This window comes from Panthera onca, chromosome F1 (genome assembly GCF_046562875.1).
Source record: "Panthera onca isolate mPanOnc1 chromosome F1, mPanOnc1 haplotype 2, whole genome shotgun sequence".
NCBI classification, from domain to species: Eukaryota; Metazoa; Chordata; class Mammalia; order Carnivora; family Felidae; genus Panthera; species Panthera onca.
The window spans coordinates 3,856,333-3,869,090 of record NC_138355.1 but is presented as its reverse complement, the minus strand read 5'-3'; the positions used below and the strand labels follow the sequence as shown (position 1 = coordinate 3,869,090).

The 12,758-nt window shown below is 43.6% G+C and overlaps 1 protein-coding gene across 3 annotated transcripts in view; it reads right to left on the bottom strand.

Moving 5' to 3' along the window:
* FBXO28 (F-box protein 28) overlaps positions 1–12,758 on the bottom strand; it is a 38,211-nt gene that overhangs the window by 6,812 nt on the left and 18,641 nt on the right. The window contains exons 4-5 of one of the 3 annotated variants that reach the window (XM_060643274.3): positions 8,773–8,968; positions 1,909–6,532 (exon numbers count right to left, since the gene is read on the bottom strand). In XM_060643274.3, coding sequence (XP_060499257.1) covers positions 6,138–6,532; positions 8,773–8,968 — 591 coding nt within the window. In that variant the 3' untranslated portion in view covers positions 1,909–6,137. Of the gene's footprint in view, positions 1–1,908; positions 7,999–8,772; positions 8,969–12,758 lie in introns of those variants that run through there. The other 2 variants (XM_060643275.3, XM_060643276.2) reach the window with 2 other exon arrangements.

The window sequence follows — 12,758 nt, the reverse complement described above, 5'->3', positions numbered from 1 at the left end:
ATTGCTTCCATGAACATGGTGTGCTAATCTCTTTTCAAGCCCCTGCTTTCCGATTCTTTTTATATGCCCAGAATTGGAATCGCTGGATCCCGTGGTAATTCTATTTTTAATTTTTTAATGTTTGCCAACTTATTAAAGGATGTGACGAAGGATATGAACCGAGAGCCAGATGGAATTGATGCACAGGGTGAGGTATGGGTCAAGGGCTTGGAATTCTGTGCCCCCTCCAGGCACATGACCCTCTCCACATCTCCACATGGTCACCAATCCAGAAGTTCCTATTTTTTATTTTTTTGCAGGTTCACCACACTGTTTTCCACAGCAGCTGTATCATTTTACATTACTGCCAACAAAACAGGATAGTTCCAATTTCTCTACATCCTTGCCAATACTTTGTTTTTAATTTTTTTAAATGTTTGTTTTTGAGAGAAATGTGGGGGGGAGGGGCAGAGAAAGGGGGAAACAAAGAATCCGAAGCTGGCTCCAGGCTCTGAGCTGCCAGCACAGAGCCCGATGTGGGGCTCGAACCCACCAGCAGTGAGATCATGTCCTGAGCTGAAGTCAGACACTTAATTGACTGAGCCACCCAGACATCCTTCATTTATTTTATTTTTTTTATGTTTATTTTTGAGAGAGAGAGAGAGCCAGAGAGGATGAGTGGGGGAGGGGCAGAGATGGAGGAAGACACAGAATCCCAAGCAGGCTCCAGGCTCCAAGCTGTCAGCACAGAGCCCAACACAGGGCTCGAACCCATGAACCATGAGATCATGACCTGAGCCAAGTCGGACGCTCAACCGACTGAGCCCCCCAGGTGCCCCAGATTTTTGTTTTTTAAATATAGTAACCATCATAGTGGATGTGAGGTGGTATCTCATTGTTTTGATTTGTATTTTCCTAATGGGTGGCGATAAGCATCTTTACATGTGCTTCTTGGCCATTTGTACATATTCTTTGGAGACCTGCCTATTCAAGTCCTTACAGGGTTTTAATTTTGTTTTTTATCACTGGGGTTTAGGAGTTCTTTATATATTGTGGATATTAACCACTTATGACTTGCAAGTATTTTGTCCCATTTTGTGGATTGTCTTTTAATTCTGTCGATAGGGTCTTTTGATGCACAAAACTTGTAAATTTTCATGAAATCCAATTTGTGAAAGTGATTTGTATATGTTCATTTCATTGAAATTCTGAGTAGTTTTAGAGCTGGAGGGAGTTTTGAAAAGAGGACGAATATTCTTCCCTGGCAGGGCAAATGAACTGGTGGTGATCACTCTTTTGAATTGTTTGGCAACATGTAGTAAGGCAACTACGGACTTGTGTTAGTGGCCTCAGACCCCATCTACTGTTAGGACTGCCACTTAGGACTAGAGGTTCTAGAAGCCTTAAAAATGTTTCGCCTGTATATCTAGGGTGAACCCATTACCAAAAAACTTTAGGACAAAAGTTGTCTTCTCCAAGCCCAGCTGTTTTGAGATAGTAAGTTCCGTAGGTTACTCTTAACATTAGTGATTTTGCCACTGGCTGCTTCTAGTAGCTGTATAGAATGTTCATCTATATATACTTATTATTAAACTTAAGAGTTAACATACTCTAGGGTCTCAGAGCTCCCAGCTGCTTCAGAATGTAGTATAGTGTAGCAGGAAGTATCTGAGCTTTGGAGGCAGGCAGGTCTGTGTTCAAATCCCACTCAGGCACTTGCTCGTATAATCCCGGAGACATGCTGCCTACCCTGTGTTTAGCTTCTGCAGCTAGAGTAAACCCTGCTTTCAAAGGCAGTTGTGAAGCCTGTAGGAACATACGGAAAACATACACACAGCAGTCCTTCTGGACGCGATAGCTAGGAATATAGCTTGTTGGAAGCAGAGCTCCACAACCTTTTGTGCATGAAATACAAAGAAAACAAGTAGCACTGGTTACAACACATTTATTTACGTACCCTGTTGTGTGACCGGGAGGTGCTTTTCACTTCCAATAATTGAATTCGGTTATAACAATTAAAATTCCAGAAGGTAAACTAGTAATTTATTGTTGCTCATGAGCATAAGTAAACAGACATGGTACCACATAAAGGAATTTTAAACACTTCTCAACTTTTGGTAATAGCTTTGAATATGGACCATATACTTTGGCAGTGGACCTAATCACCAGTAAGCGTGTAAATCTCATCATTCTCTTCAGACACAACAGGAAAAATTTGGATTTAACTTTTGAATTTTAGGAATTTAACAGATTCTTAGGAAGCTGGAAAAGGCCGGCATTACTTAAGCCTATCATACTTACCACGAATACAATGGACTGCTATTAAAAATAAAACGGTAAGCAGCAGTCAACTAATTGCTAGTTTCATTTTTTATGTTAGTATTTTTTGAAAAGATTCGACCTCAGACAGCAGGCTACAGATGTTTGTTATTTCAGAGGAGTTTTAACCTACTAATTAACCTTTCATGGACTAAAGGGACTCTGATCTCAAGAACTTGGATGGCATTATCGAATTGGGACTTTATATTATAGATTAGAAATAGTCATTCCCAAGAGACTGCATCATAGAGGACGTTCCTTTCAGAATGCCTTTATTCTTGGCTTCAAATCGTACTTGCATGGTATTTTTAGAGGGTTTGGTACATACTAACAAATGGGTACTCACTGCTAGGGCAGGACGTAAGAGTGTGCTGATCACCAAGTATGAGATTTTACATCACATTAAATTAAAATTATATACTGTTGGAAATAGACAAGATAGGGAGTTCCTAGATCCTAGAAAATATTATGGCTAAGGAAATAGAGAACTCAAGAAAAGAATCCACCTCCAAGAAACTATTTCAGGAAAATAGAGTTAAGTGCCCTGTCTTAGGAAAAAGGTTATTAGTAATAAGGAACAACTGGGACATCATACATCGTTTCTTTGGAGATTAAAGTGCGGGCTATGACGTGGCATATAAAATAATGCATAAAATAGTGCAATCTTCAGGTGCCATAATTTTTGTTTATTACACATAACCTATGTTCATGTGTCCATTTCTTCTAAAAAAAATTCAGCTGTAGTGACACCTTTAGCTTATTTATTTAGGCATTACTTATACTGTTTTACCCACCTTCGGGGCTACATAGAACATTTTAACATTTTAACAAGTAGAATAACAGCGCATACATCTTGAAACTACTAGAGATTAAGGCAAGCCCCTGTAAAGTTCAGTACTCCAAAAAACACGTTTTACCCCAAAAAAAAAAAAAAAAAAAAAAAAAAAAGCTGCTTCCAAAACCAGTGGCTTTAGACCAGATGGCACCCAATAGTTTTTAAAACAGTGTGATTAATTACTCTGACCACATCTGTGTTTGCCTCATTATTTCCAGGCTCTGAACATAAAAGAGGAACTGAAAAGCAGCAGGTTCTGTAACCTCGGGTTCTGAAATAATCCGTCTTTCAGATTATGGCTCCGTTAGGGTGAGGCAGGGGCAAGTCCCCGTCATTTCCTTCTCACGCCTTTCCACACGTGTCTATGTCTATGGCGCTCACCTTACCCAGTTTACAAGTGGGCGCGACCCATTATGATAGGGAAGCCTCCCCTGAAAAGCAGCCGAGGGGGATTCGTGAAGGGCGGTCCCAGGACAACACAACTCACACGCAGCACCGAAGCGCCTGCCGTCTGACACGGGGCGAGGCAGCTCCAGCGCGGGAGGATCATCTACACCTTTCCTGCCGCCACGTGCCAGTTTTAGCTGATGCCAATAATTTGTCATCTGCTGAACCTTAAATACCGCTATCCACAAGCAAGTACAACAGCCATCAAATTGGTCAAGGCGCTATCCTAACGTGCTTTTCAGCGAGAGATCTTCGGCCAGATTTAAGCCTTAAACAAACCGCTGATGAATGTGTTGTGCTTCATCCCCGACCGCTACGGGCACTGACCTCGTGACACGTGATTATAAGCGTGTCCTCTGGAAATGTGGATTTTGAAACAGAAAAATCTACCTTCTGATAGTGTGAATGCCTGTTATGGAAGCCACACACTCATGTTAACTAATGGAAGACCACACATACATTTAGGGGATCTAGATGTGGTTTACAAAGGAACCTGGAAAAGTTGAAACAATTAACAACTGTTGATCATCTGAGGTTCTATCCTTTGATGCATCAGGGTCCGACTTTGTAAACCTGTAAACATGTTACTTTAAAGAGTCTTCCTATTACCAGGAAAGCAGACTAGTAAAGGCCATGAGTATTCCGGTGGGCCTGCTCCAAAGTTAGGACAATATGGCTAAATCCTAGGATTACAAAAACGAGACCTGCTGAGAAAATGAGTTCCAGACGGGGACTTTTATGGATGACCTTGGCTGACAAATGTTTTTTGGAAATTGTTTTATTTTAAAATTACCTTCCCAACAAACCATGTAACACTTGGATGTTATGGTGTTTCATTGCAAACACACAACATTGTCAATGGAGTTTCCAAGTCAGACATAGAATGGACCAAAATCTAAGGACAGTATTATGTAAGGACAATATTAAAAATGGATAAGAAAAAGTTCCATTTGGTGAGGTTAAAGGATGCATAACCATGTCGTGTTGGACGGATAAAAAGGGTGGTAACCTTGTGCTTTTATTCAACTAAGGGACTTACCAAATCCTTAGGTTTTATGCAGGTGTCAGACTCCCACCTGGAAAGGGACAGTTTTCTATATTACACCTAAACTTATTTTAAATAACTGAAGCCCACGGCAACAGTTGTTTAAAAGAACTCACCAGTCAAATAATAACTACATAATTTAGTACATTAAAATAAATCTAGGACAGTAAGAGGTGAATGTCTCAAAAATATACAACTGGGGGAAATAACCACCGCACACAATCTGGAGGTTGTTAAAGTGACCGCTTAGAAGGGTGAACAGTGCAAGACATGCTTTTCCAGTTACACGCTCAAAACAGGAGTGCAAACGAAAATTAAAGCTTTTGTTTAAAGTTGTAGGATAAGGAAAGCTTGAAATTAATATTTAGAAGCTTCCCTCGGGTCATCCCCCAGAAACGAAATGATCAAAATGCTTTCTCGCTGTACGATTTTCTTCAATGAGCTTCCTTTCAATGGCAAAACTGCATCCCACAGCTAGGTCCCCTACTCACCGCCGTGGTGATCGCCACACGGCTCCGTGAGCACACACGGTGGTGAGTAAGGGATACCTGTAGTCACCAGAGTACGACATCAATAGAGTCTTGGAGTTTGGGCTTCTGCCTTGGCCAGTGTACCTGAACCCTACAGAGAACAGACAAAGCGATGGGCTTCAGAGCCCTCTCGTTCCTGTAAGACCGGAGGGCAAATGGACTGACAGATTCCTCCCTAGAGGCGAGCTGCCAGGGTGGAGGGCGTGAAGCGCTGAAAGAAACCGCTGCTGCTCTAAAAAGTGGAGAAGTACAGAGGTTCCAGATCAATACCAGTGCAAGAGCTGTTTAAGTGAGCTGACTAGGCGATGCATGCATCCATCCATGCAAATGTAGGACATGGCCCCCAAAGAGAACTGAAAACATGTATCTAACAACTGGAGAAGTCCCTTGCCAGTAGTTTATAAAAATAGATAGTCAATACTGTAGAGGCCCCTTCTACAGTCAACGCTATGGAAGTCCGTCTTAGTTACCCATTACTTCAATACCAAAAAGCATTTACTACTTTTCAGACATTCCAGACAAAGGTCACTTATAACAAAAGGTCAGCTTTTTTTTTTTTTTTAAACAAGATACTGTCCATTTAAAAAGTAGGTCTCTTCTTTCAAGTGAAACAGGACGTTTTCTGTATTTGACTTAACTTCTAGTCTGTCCAGACTTTGTTTCAGGTCCTTCTGTAATGTGCATATACGCAGGACAAATAAACCGACTTTAAACACCATCCGCACAGAAAAAAGTGAACTCCTCAACGTGATAGAGCAGGTCTGGTTAGTACAAATCTATTGCAAAGTAAAAAGAATCTGTGCGTCGGTCCCACCGGGAGGCGGGGACGCGGCGTCCCAGCCCGGAGGGTTCCGGCGGAAGGTGTCCCGAAAGCCCGAGAAGCCAACTGGGCGTCTGGGTCCGCGTCACCGTTCCCGCCACCGTCGTCACCGCCAACGCTGCCGGGCCTGGTCCCCCTCTGTAGCTCCAGGCACGCCCCGCCTCACTTCCGGTTCCGGAGCCGCTTAGATTTCCTAAGAGAGTCCGTGGCCTCCGCAGCCTTTTTCCGCTTCCGGGGGGCCTCCTCGCCGTGCCCCGACGCCGCTGCGTCCCCGACGGCGCTCTCCATGACCTCCCGCAGCTTGTGCTCCAGCTCGGCCAGCCGCGCGCTCTGCTCGCCGATGATCTGCGTCTGTTCCAGCAGCTTCTGGTCCTGGTCCTGAAGCTGCTTCTGCTGCTCCTGCACTTTAGTGCGCAGCTCCGACACCTCCCGCCTGAGCACAGTCACCCCCGCGCCGTTGGTCTTCACCTGCTGCTGGAGCTTGGTGACCTCCTGTCGCGACGGGTTTTGCTTGGAGAAGAGCTGCATGGTCGTGAGGGCCGCAGAAGGTCCCGGAACTGGGGAGGGAGAGTTTCAAGCGGTCAGTCAATCACTTCAAACGTCTCACTCCTGGCAACACTTCAGTAACGAGGCTTATTTTGAAGCGGGGTATCACCGTAGCAGGGCTCCCGCCATTGCCTCTTGAAAGCCCACTCGGTTTACTGCGTTAACTTAACAATACCGGAATCTGACTTCTGATCCTCCTGTTCCTGCCACACGATGCACACCGCCAGCACGTGGAGAAGGGCACTTACTGACATAAACCTGTCCTAAGTATTATAAAACGTTTTAAGACCTACTAAGAAAACAAAAGTAGTAAAATTAGAATACGATTATTTTCTGTCTTATTTCTCACGTGCAAATACAAACGTTAGACTTCGAAGTACAGGCCTATCATGTTCTTTAAAAACATTTTTTAAAAATCTTTATTTTTGAGAGAGTATGAGCAGGGGAGGAACAGAGAGAGGGAGGGAGACACAGAATCTGATGCAAGCTCCAGGCTCTGAGCTGTCAGCACAGAGCCTGACGCGGGGCTCGAACTCATGAGCCATGAGACCGTGACCTGAGCTGAAGTCGGACACGTAACCGACTGAACCACCCAGGCACCCGCCCCAAGACCTATCATGTTCGTAAGTCCTCTGTGCACTTAGATGTAAAAGCTTCAACTTTAGCCAAACAGAGATGCCATTAAAAAAGGGGGGCTACATCACACGTGATGATCATGAAGAATTTCTGACATGCAGGATCTGGAATCACTCTGTTTTAGGAATAGAATGTAACATCGGCATAAAAAGCACTATCCTCGGGGCACCTGGATGGCTCAGTTGTTAACCATGTGACTCTTGGTTTCTGCTCAGGTCGTGATCTCAGTTCAGTAGTTTGAGCCCAGCATAGATAGGGTTCTACACTGACAGGAGCCTGCCTAGGATTCTCTCCCCTCTCTCTGGCTCTCCTTCTGTCTCTTTCTCCCTCTCTCTTGGCCCCATCCCCGCTCACTGTCCCTCTCTCTCAAACAAATAAACTTAAAAAAAAAAAAACAAACAAACCCACTATCATAATCTACCTTTAAAAAAAGTTACCTCTTGTTTTCTATAAGAATGGTGGATCTATTCATACCCTGCATTCATCTCACTTTCTCCTGTATACACACATAAGCAGGATATTTTCCTCGACTGACACATCTCTCCTCCTCCTCTCTCTGCTTACCTTTATCTGATTTCCACGAACCACATCGAGGCTTCGATCAATCCTTACCTCTTGTGAACTCTCAATCAGACCAGTCAACAACGACTCTATCTTCCTTAAGATTCTGTCTGTCCTAATTGTTTGGCATTTAAATGGACACTTCTTTAAAATATTTCTCTTGCCGGCGATAATTTCATTTTGAGTCTGCATATATCTTACCTGGGGACATAGTAAGATCCTCGAGAGCAGACACCACGTATTACACTTCCTTTTAGTCTCCACAGGACACAGTACAGTGCTGTGCGCATAACAGGTACTCAATAAATAACTGACGTATTAACGCTGAGATGCTGTAGGCTTTATTATTAAATTACAGAGAGCCACTCGATTACCCCACTGAGTACTCCAGGGAGCTAACTAATCCAAACAAAACAAAATGTCTTACTGAAAGTTTTTCTTGATTTGAAGTATTTGCAAGGGTTGAAGATATTCTGAACAATTTGGTCTTTCAGTAAAGGCACAAATCTCTAGGCTATGATGTACTTTTGCAAAATAGCTACCAAAGAAGAAGTGACAGTGTTTAAAATAGCTTTATGCACCTTGTCTTTTAAAGTAGCAGCCAGACAGCCTGGGGACTGAAATAATTACCTGAATTTTCCATGAAGAATTTGGGTTTTTTTTCCTCGTATGTTTAATTCTGTTTTAGCATAATGGATATTAACTAGTCAGAAACAAACAAAAAAACAAAAAACTCCCTATATCTATAGCTCTTCACCCAGAAATTCTAACAAATGTATTGTGAGTCAGTAGCTATGGATATGTACAAAGATTTAGCCACGAGATTGTTCTTCAAAATGTAGTTTAAATACTGAAAAACTAGAGACAAATGTACTTAACGGTAGTGGATCAGTTATACAAGTTACGGTCTCTAATCAATCTATCATTAATGATCGTGTTACAGATACACATTTACACACAGAAAAGGTCAAGACATATGATTAAATGGGGGGAAAAAGTGAGTTACAAAACTCCGCATGTTACTTTAAACCGAACATATAATAAACAAGGATACCTGGAGGAGAGCCCATGAGTCTTCCAGAGACGTCTGATCCTGGTAATTTCCTCTTTAGAATTGGGACGATCTTTTCATCGAAGTACTCCATTGCCATGGAGGAAATATCCCTTAACTCTTGAAGCACTTCGTGGGCTCGCTGAGGGGCTCTGGTAGAATTGACGTATCTCAACACACGATAAATCTCGTCGATCACCTAAAGTAAAGAGTTCTCCTTAGCACTTTCAAGTTTGCTTTTAAAAGGCAATGGCCGAGTAAGGAGAGAAGGGCCGGCCCCTCCTCCGGTCCCCACAGAGACCAGAGGGCTGGGCTTGCTCTAACGCTCCCCGCGTTTCATTCGCACACGTTTCTACAGATCCTCCGTATCAGGCGCTGGGGCCGAGTGAGCATGAATAAAATACAGTTCCTGTTCTGAAGGAGACCGCAGTGAAACCGGGCGACACACGGGTGGGGCACGAGCCTCGGGACCCACCGGAGGACCGGAGAGGGACGGCGCGTCCCATGCGTGACCAGGGTGGAGGCATTTCCCCCGAGCCGCTTCGCTCCAGCCCCAGACCACCCCCCACCCCGGCCCCAGTGCCTCCCATAGTCCTTTCCTCTCGCTGTCGGCAGGGGCTCGATCCTCTGGGTTCTGTTTCTGTAAGACCGGCTGTGGACCGGAATGAGGTGTCCCCAGACCCCACTTTCCCGCCATCCCAAAGGGTAGCAAGAGACTCCTCCCTTCACGGGGAATTGCCAGTGGGGGAAACACAGGCCTGGCAAACACGGAGGAGAAACCGTTCCGACCACCCTGGCTCCCAATTCTCTTACTGGAACCGTAGCTGAACCTGCATTTCCACCCTCAGCTTTCATCCCTAGAATGAACTGATAAATCACACCTGTCAACTCATTCGTACCATATTCTCTTTAGTGTATCTGGGCTTTTAAATATATTGTGAACACGAGCTATCTCTTTCAATTTGCTCAAGTCTTCCATTAGGGAAAGTAAACTCTGGGGGTGCCTGAGGGGCTCAGTCGGTTAAGCATCTGACTTCGGCTCAGGTCATGATCTCACAAGTGAGCTCGAGCCCTACGTCAGGCTCTGTGCCGACAGTGTGGAGCCTGCTTCAGATTCTCTTTCTTTCTCCCTGCCCCTCCCCCACTCGTTCTCTCTCAAAAATAAATATTAAAAAATTAAAAAAAATAAGTGAATAAAGATACATTAAAAAAGGTAACATTTCTAACTTTTACTACATACAGATTATTTTAGTCGAGTGGGATAATTCATGTTTTCATTAAAATTAAGAACATTCTCTTTCCAAAAATTATATGCAAAGGACAAGATGAAGGAGGAATGACCATGGCACGCTGGCCCCACAACGCTTCTCCCATTCGGTTACCAGTGGCTGCAATGGCACTTATTAAGAAAACACGGTATTTACCCAATTTTCACAATATTTCACTTTCTAATTGGGTTTAATTACTTTAGCAGCAAGAATGTAATGGCGGAATGAGTCTTGAGGTCTCCTGGAGAGATCACAGGCGACAGGTTGGTCACTTAAACTCTCTTATTTTAGTAACTTTTGATTTTCTACTTCTCAGCAGATCATTCCTTCCATCTTCTTTTTCTTTTTTTAGTAATCTCTACACCCAACGTGGGGCTCAAATTCACGACCCTGAAGTTAAGAGTCATGTGCTCCACTGACCGAGCCAGCCAGGCGCCCCTGGTCGCTTAAACTCTTACTGGCTGTTTCTACAGCTTTCAGATGTGCCACATGCTGAGTCCTACCTGAGCGTGAGATGATAAAAATAATGAAAATGTTTTAAAAGTAGGATACATACCAGATATGGTGAGGGACCACCATATCTTTAGAACATGCAGCTCACTGTGTCGTGCTGTTTACTTCATTTCATTTGTTTTCAAATTTTTATTTAAATTCTAGTTAACATATAGCGTAATACTGGTTTGGGGAGAATCCAGTCATGCTCATGTTTACACCGGCACAGCAGTAAATGACATATTATGGATACGATTTAAGTCTTCAGACTCTTGTGAGGGAGGGAGAATTTCTATCTTGTTTAATCCACTGTTCAGCAAAGTTCCTATCAGAAAACTGAACCTCCTGTGTCCTCATTTTTTCTCACTTTCCATCTTTTTGTACTTGAGATCTTTTTCCCTTCTACCCCTTTAATCAAACATTTTTGTTCATAGTTTAAAATCTGAAGTGCATTTAAAATTTTCTGAAGATTTGTACGTGGCATGTGTTTGACTGTATCCTTTTAAAATTTCTCTTAGAATACTAGTCAGTTTCAGAGGCACCTGGGGGGCTCAGTCGGTTAAGCGTCCGACTTTGGCTCAGGTCGTGGGTTTGAGCCCAGCATCAGGCTCTGTGGTGACAGCTCAGAGCCTGGAGCCTGCTTCGGATTCTGTGTCTCCCTCTCTCTCTCTGCCCGTTCCTCACTTGCGCTCTGTCCCTCTCTCTCAAAAATAAACATTAAAAAAAAGTATTAGTCACAATTTCTTTAAGTTTTATATTCTTGTATGGTTTCCTCAAAGGTGTTTTCCCTGTTTTATTGTGTTTTGTATCAGTTTGGTGATTCTTTACTCTCTGTTCCCATTTAAGACCGGAGCACACAGACGGCTCATAGGAACCCCTTGGTTAGCGAAGACAGCGGGTGGGGCGGCCACAAAAGTCAACGTGAGAACAGACTGATTCTTCTTTTTTTCTTTCTTTCTTTTTTAAAGTTTATTTATTTTGAGAGAGCATGAGCAGGGGAGGGGCAGAGAGAGAGGGAGAGACAGAATCCCAAATAGGCTCCGCACTGACAGCGTAAAGCCTGACACAGGGCTTGAACTCACGAACCGGGAGATCGTGACCTGAGCCAAAATCAAGAGTCAGACCTTAACCGACTGAGCCCACCAGGCACCCCCTCTTCTTTTTTCAATGTAAAGGCTCGGGGACTGTTTATATTTATTTTGGGACAAGTACAGTAAAGGGAAGAAATGCTCCTAAATAACACTGATTTTTAAGAGTGTCTTCATGTTAAAATCAATTATAAAAGAAACAAAAAAACAACATTCTGGAAACATTCGATAAACTCAAATTAAAGGCTATTTCTCAAAATAAGGGACCCGTGTTCTTAAAAAAGGTGAAGATCGAGACAACACAAAAGCAGCACAGGGGACTACTCCCATGGGGGGGCGGACGCTACTGTCCCAGGGGGAACATTAAGGAGGTAAAGTCTACGCGTGACCCCAGGCTGGGTTCTGGATGGAGAAAAAGCAGCAGGGAGGGTTATCGCTGGATCAGGGATGAAATCTGAACGTGGGCTGTCGGGGAAGTGTTACCTTATCAAAGTTACATTTCCTGATTTTGATGACTGTGCTGCTCAGTAAGAGAGATGTGCTTTCTCAGGAAATACATGGAAATATTTCAGAATAAAGGATCACAATATCTCCAATATTTTCAGAAAAAAAAAGCCAGATTCAGAGAGAGAGTGAAACAAACGGGACGGACAAACAGTAAACAATTGCTGGATGTGGAAAAGAGACACACAGAGCTCAGTGTGCGATTCCTGCAATTTCTGTGTGAATGTGAAACTGCATCGAGACAAGAAGTTGCCAAAATGAGAAGAGATTAAAAAATGCTACCCCACCGGTCCCCCGCCGCCTCTCCGGCCAAAACACTAAACACAAACCAACAAAACCTAATGCATAGATTTGAAGTTTGTTCGAGGGAAATCTAGACTCATGACCTCGCATCATCACTTACACTGAAAATCCTGACTTTGGGGAACCAGCATGTTTCAGCAGAAGTGTTTCCGGGGCCCCTAGTAATGCTTAAGAACAGGGACTTGTCCCTGTCTTTCTCCTTCCATGTCCCAGAACGGTTAGCTGGCCTCTGCTCACTTGTGTGCCTCAGCATGTGTGAACTGCCAACACAGACCATGAACTTACTGTAAGAAGTGGGACTTCCAGGTCAGAAGGCTTGAAAACCGTACGCGGA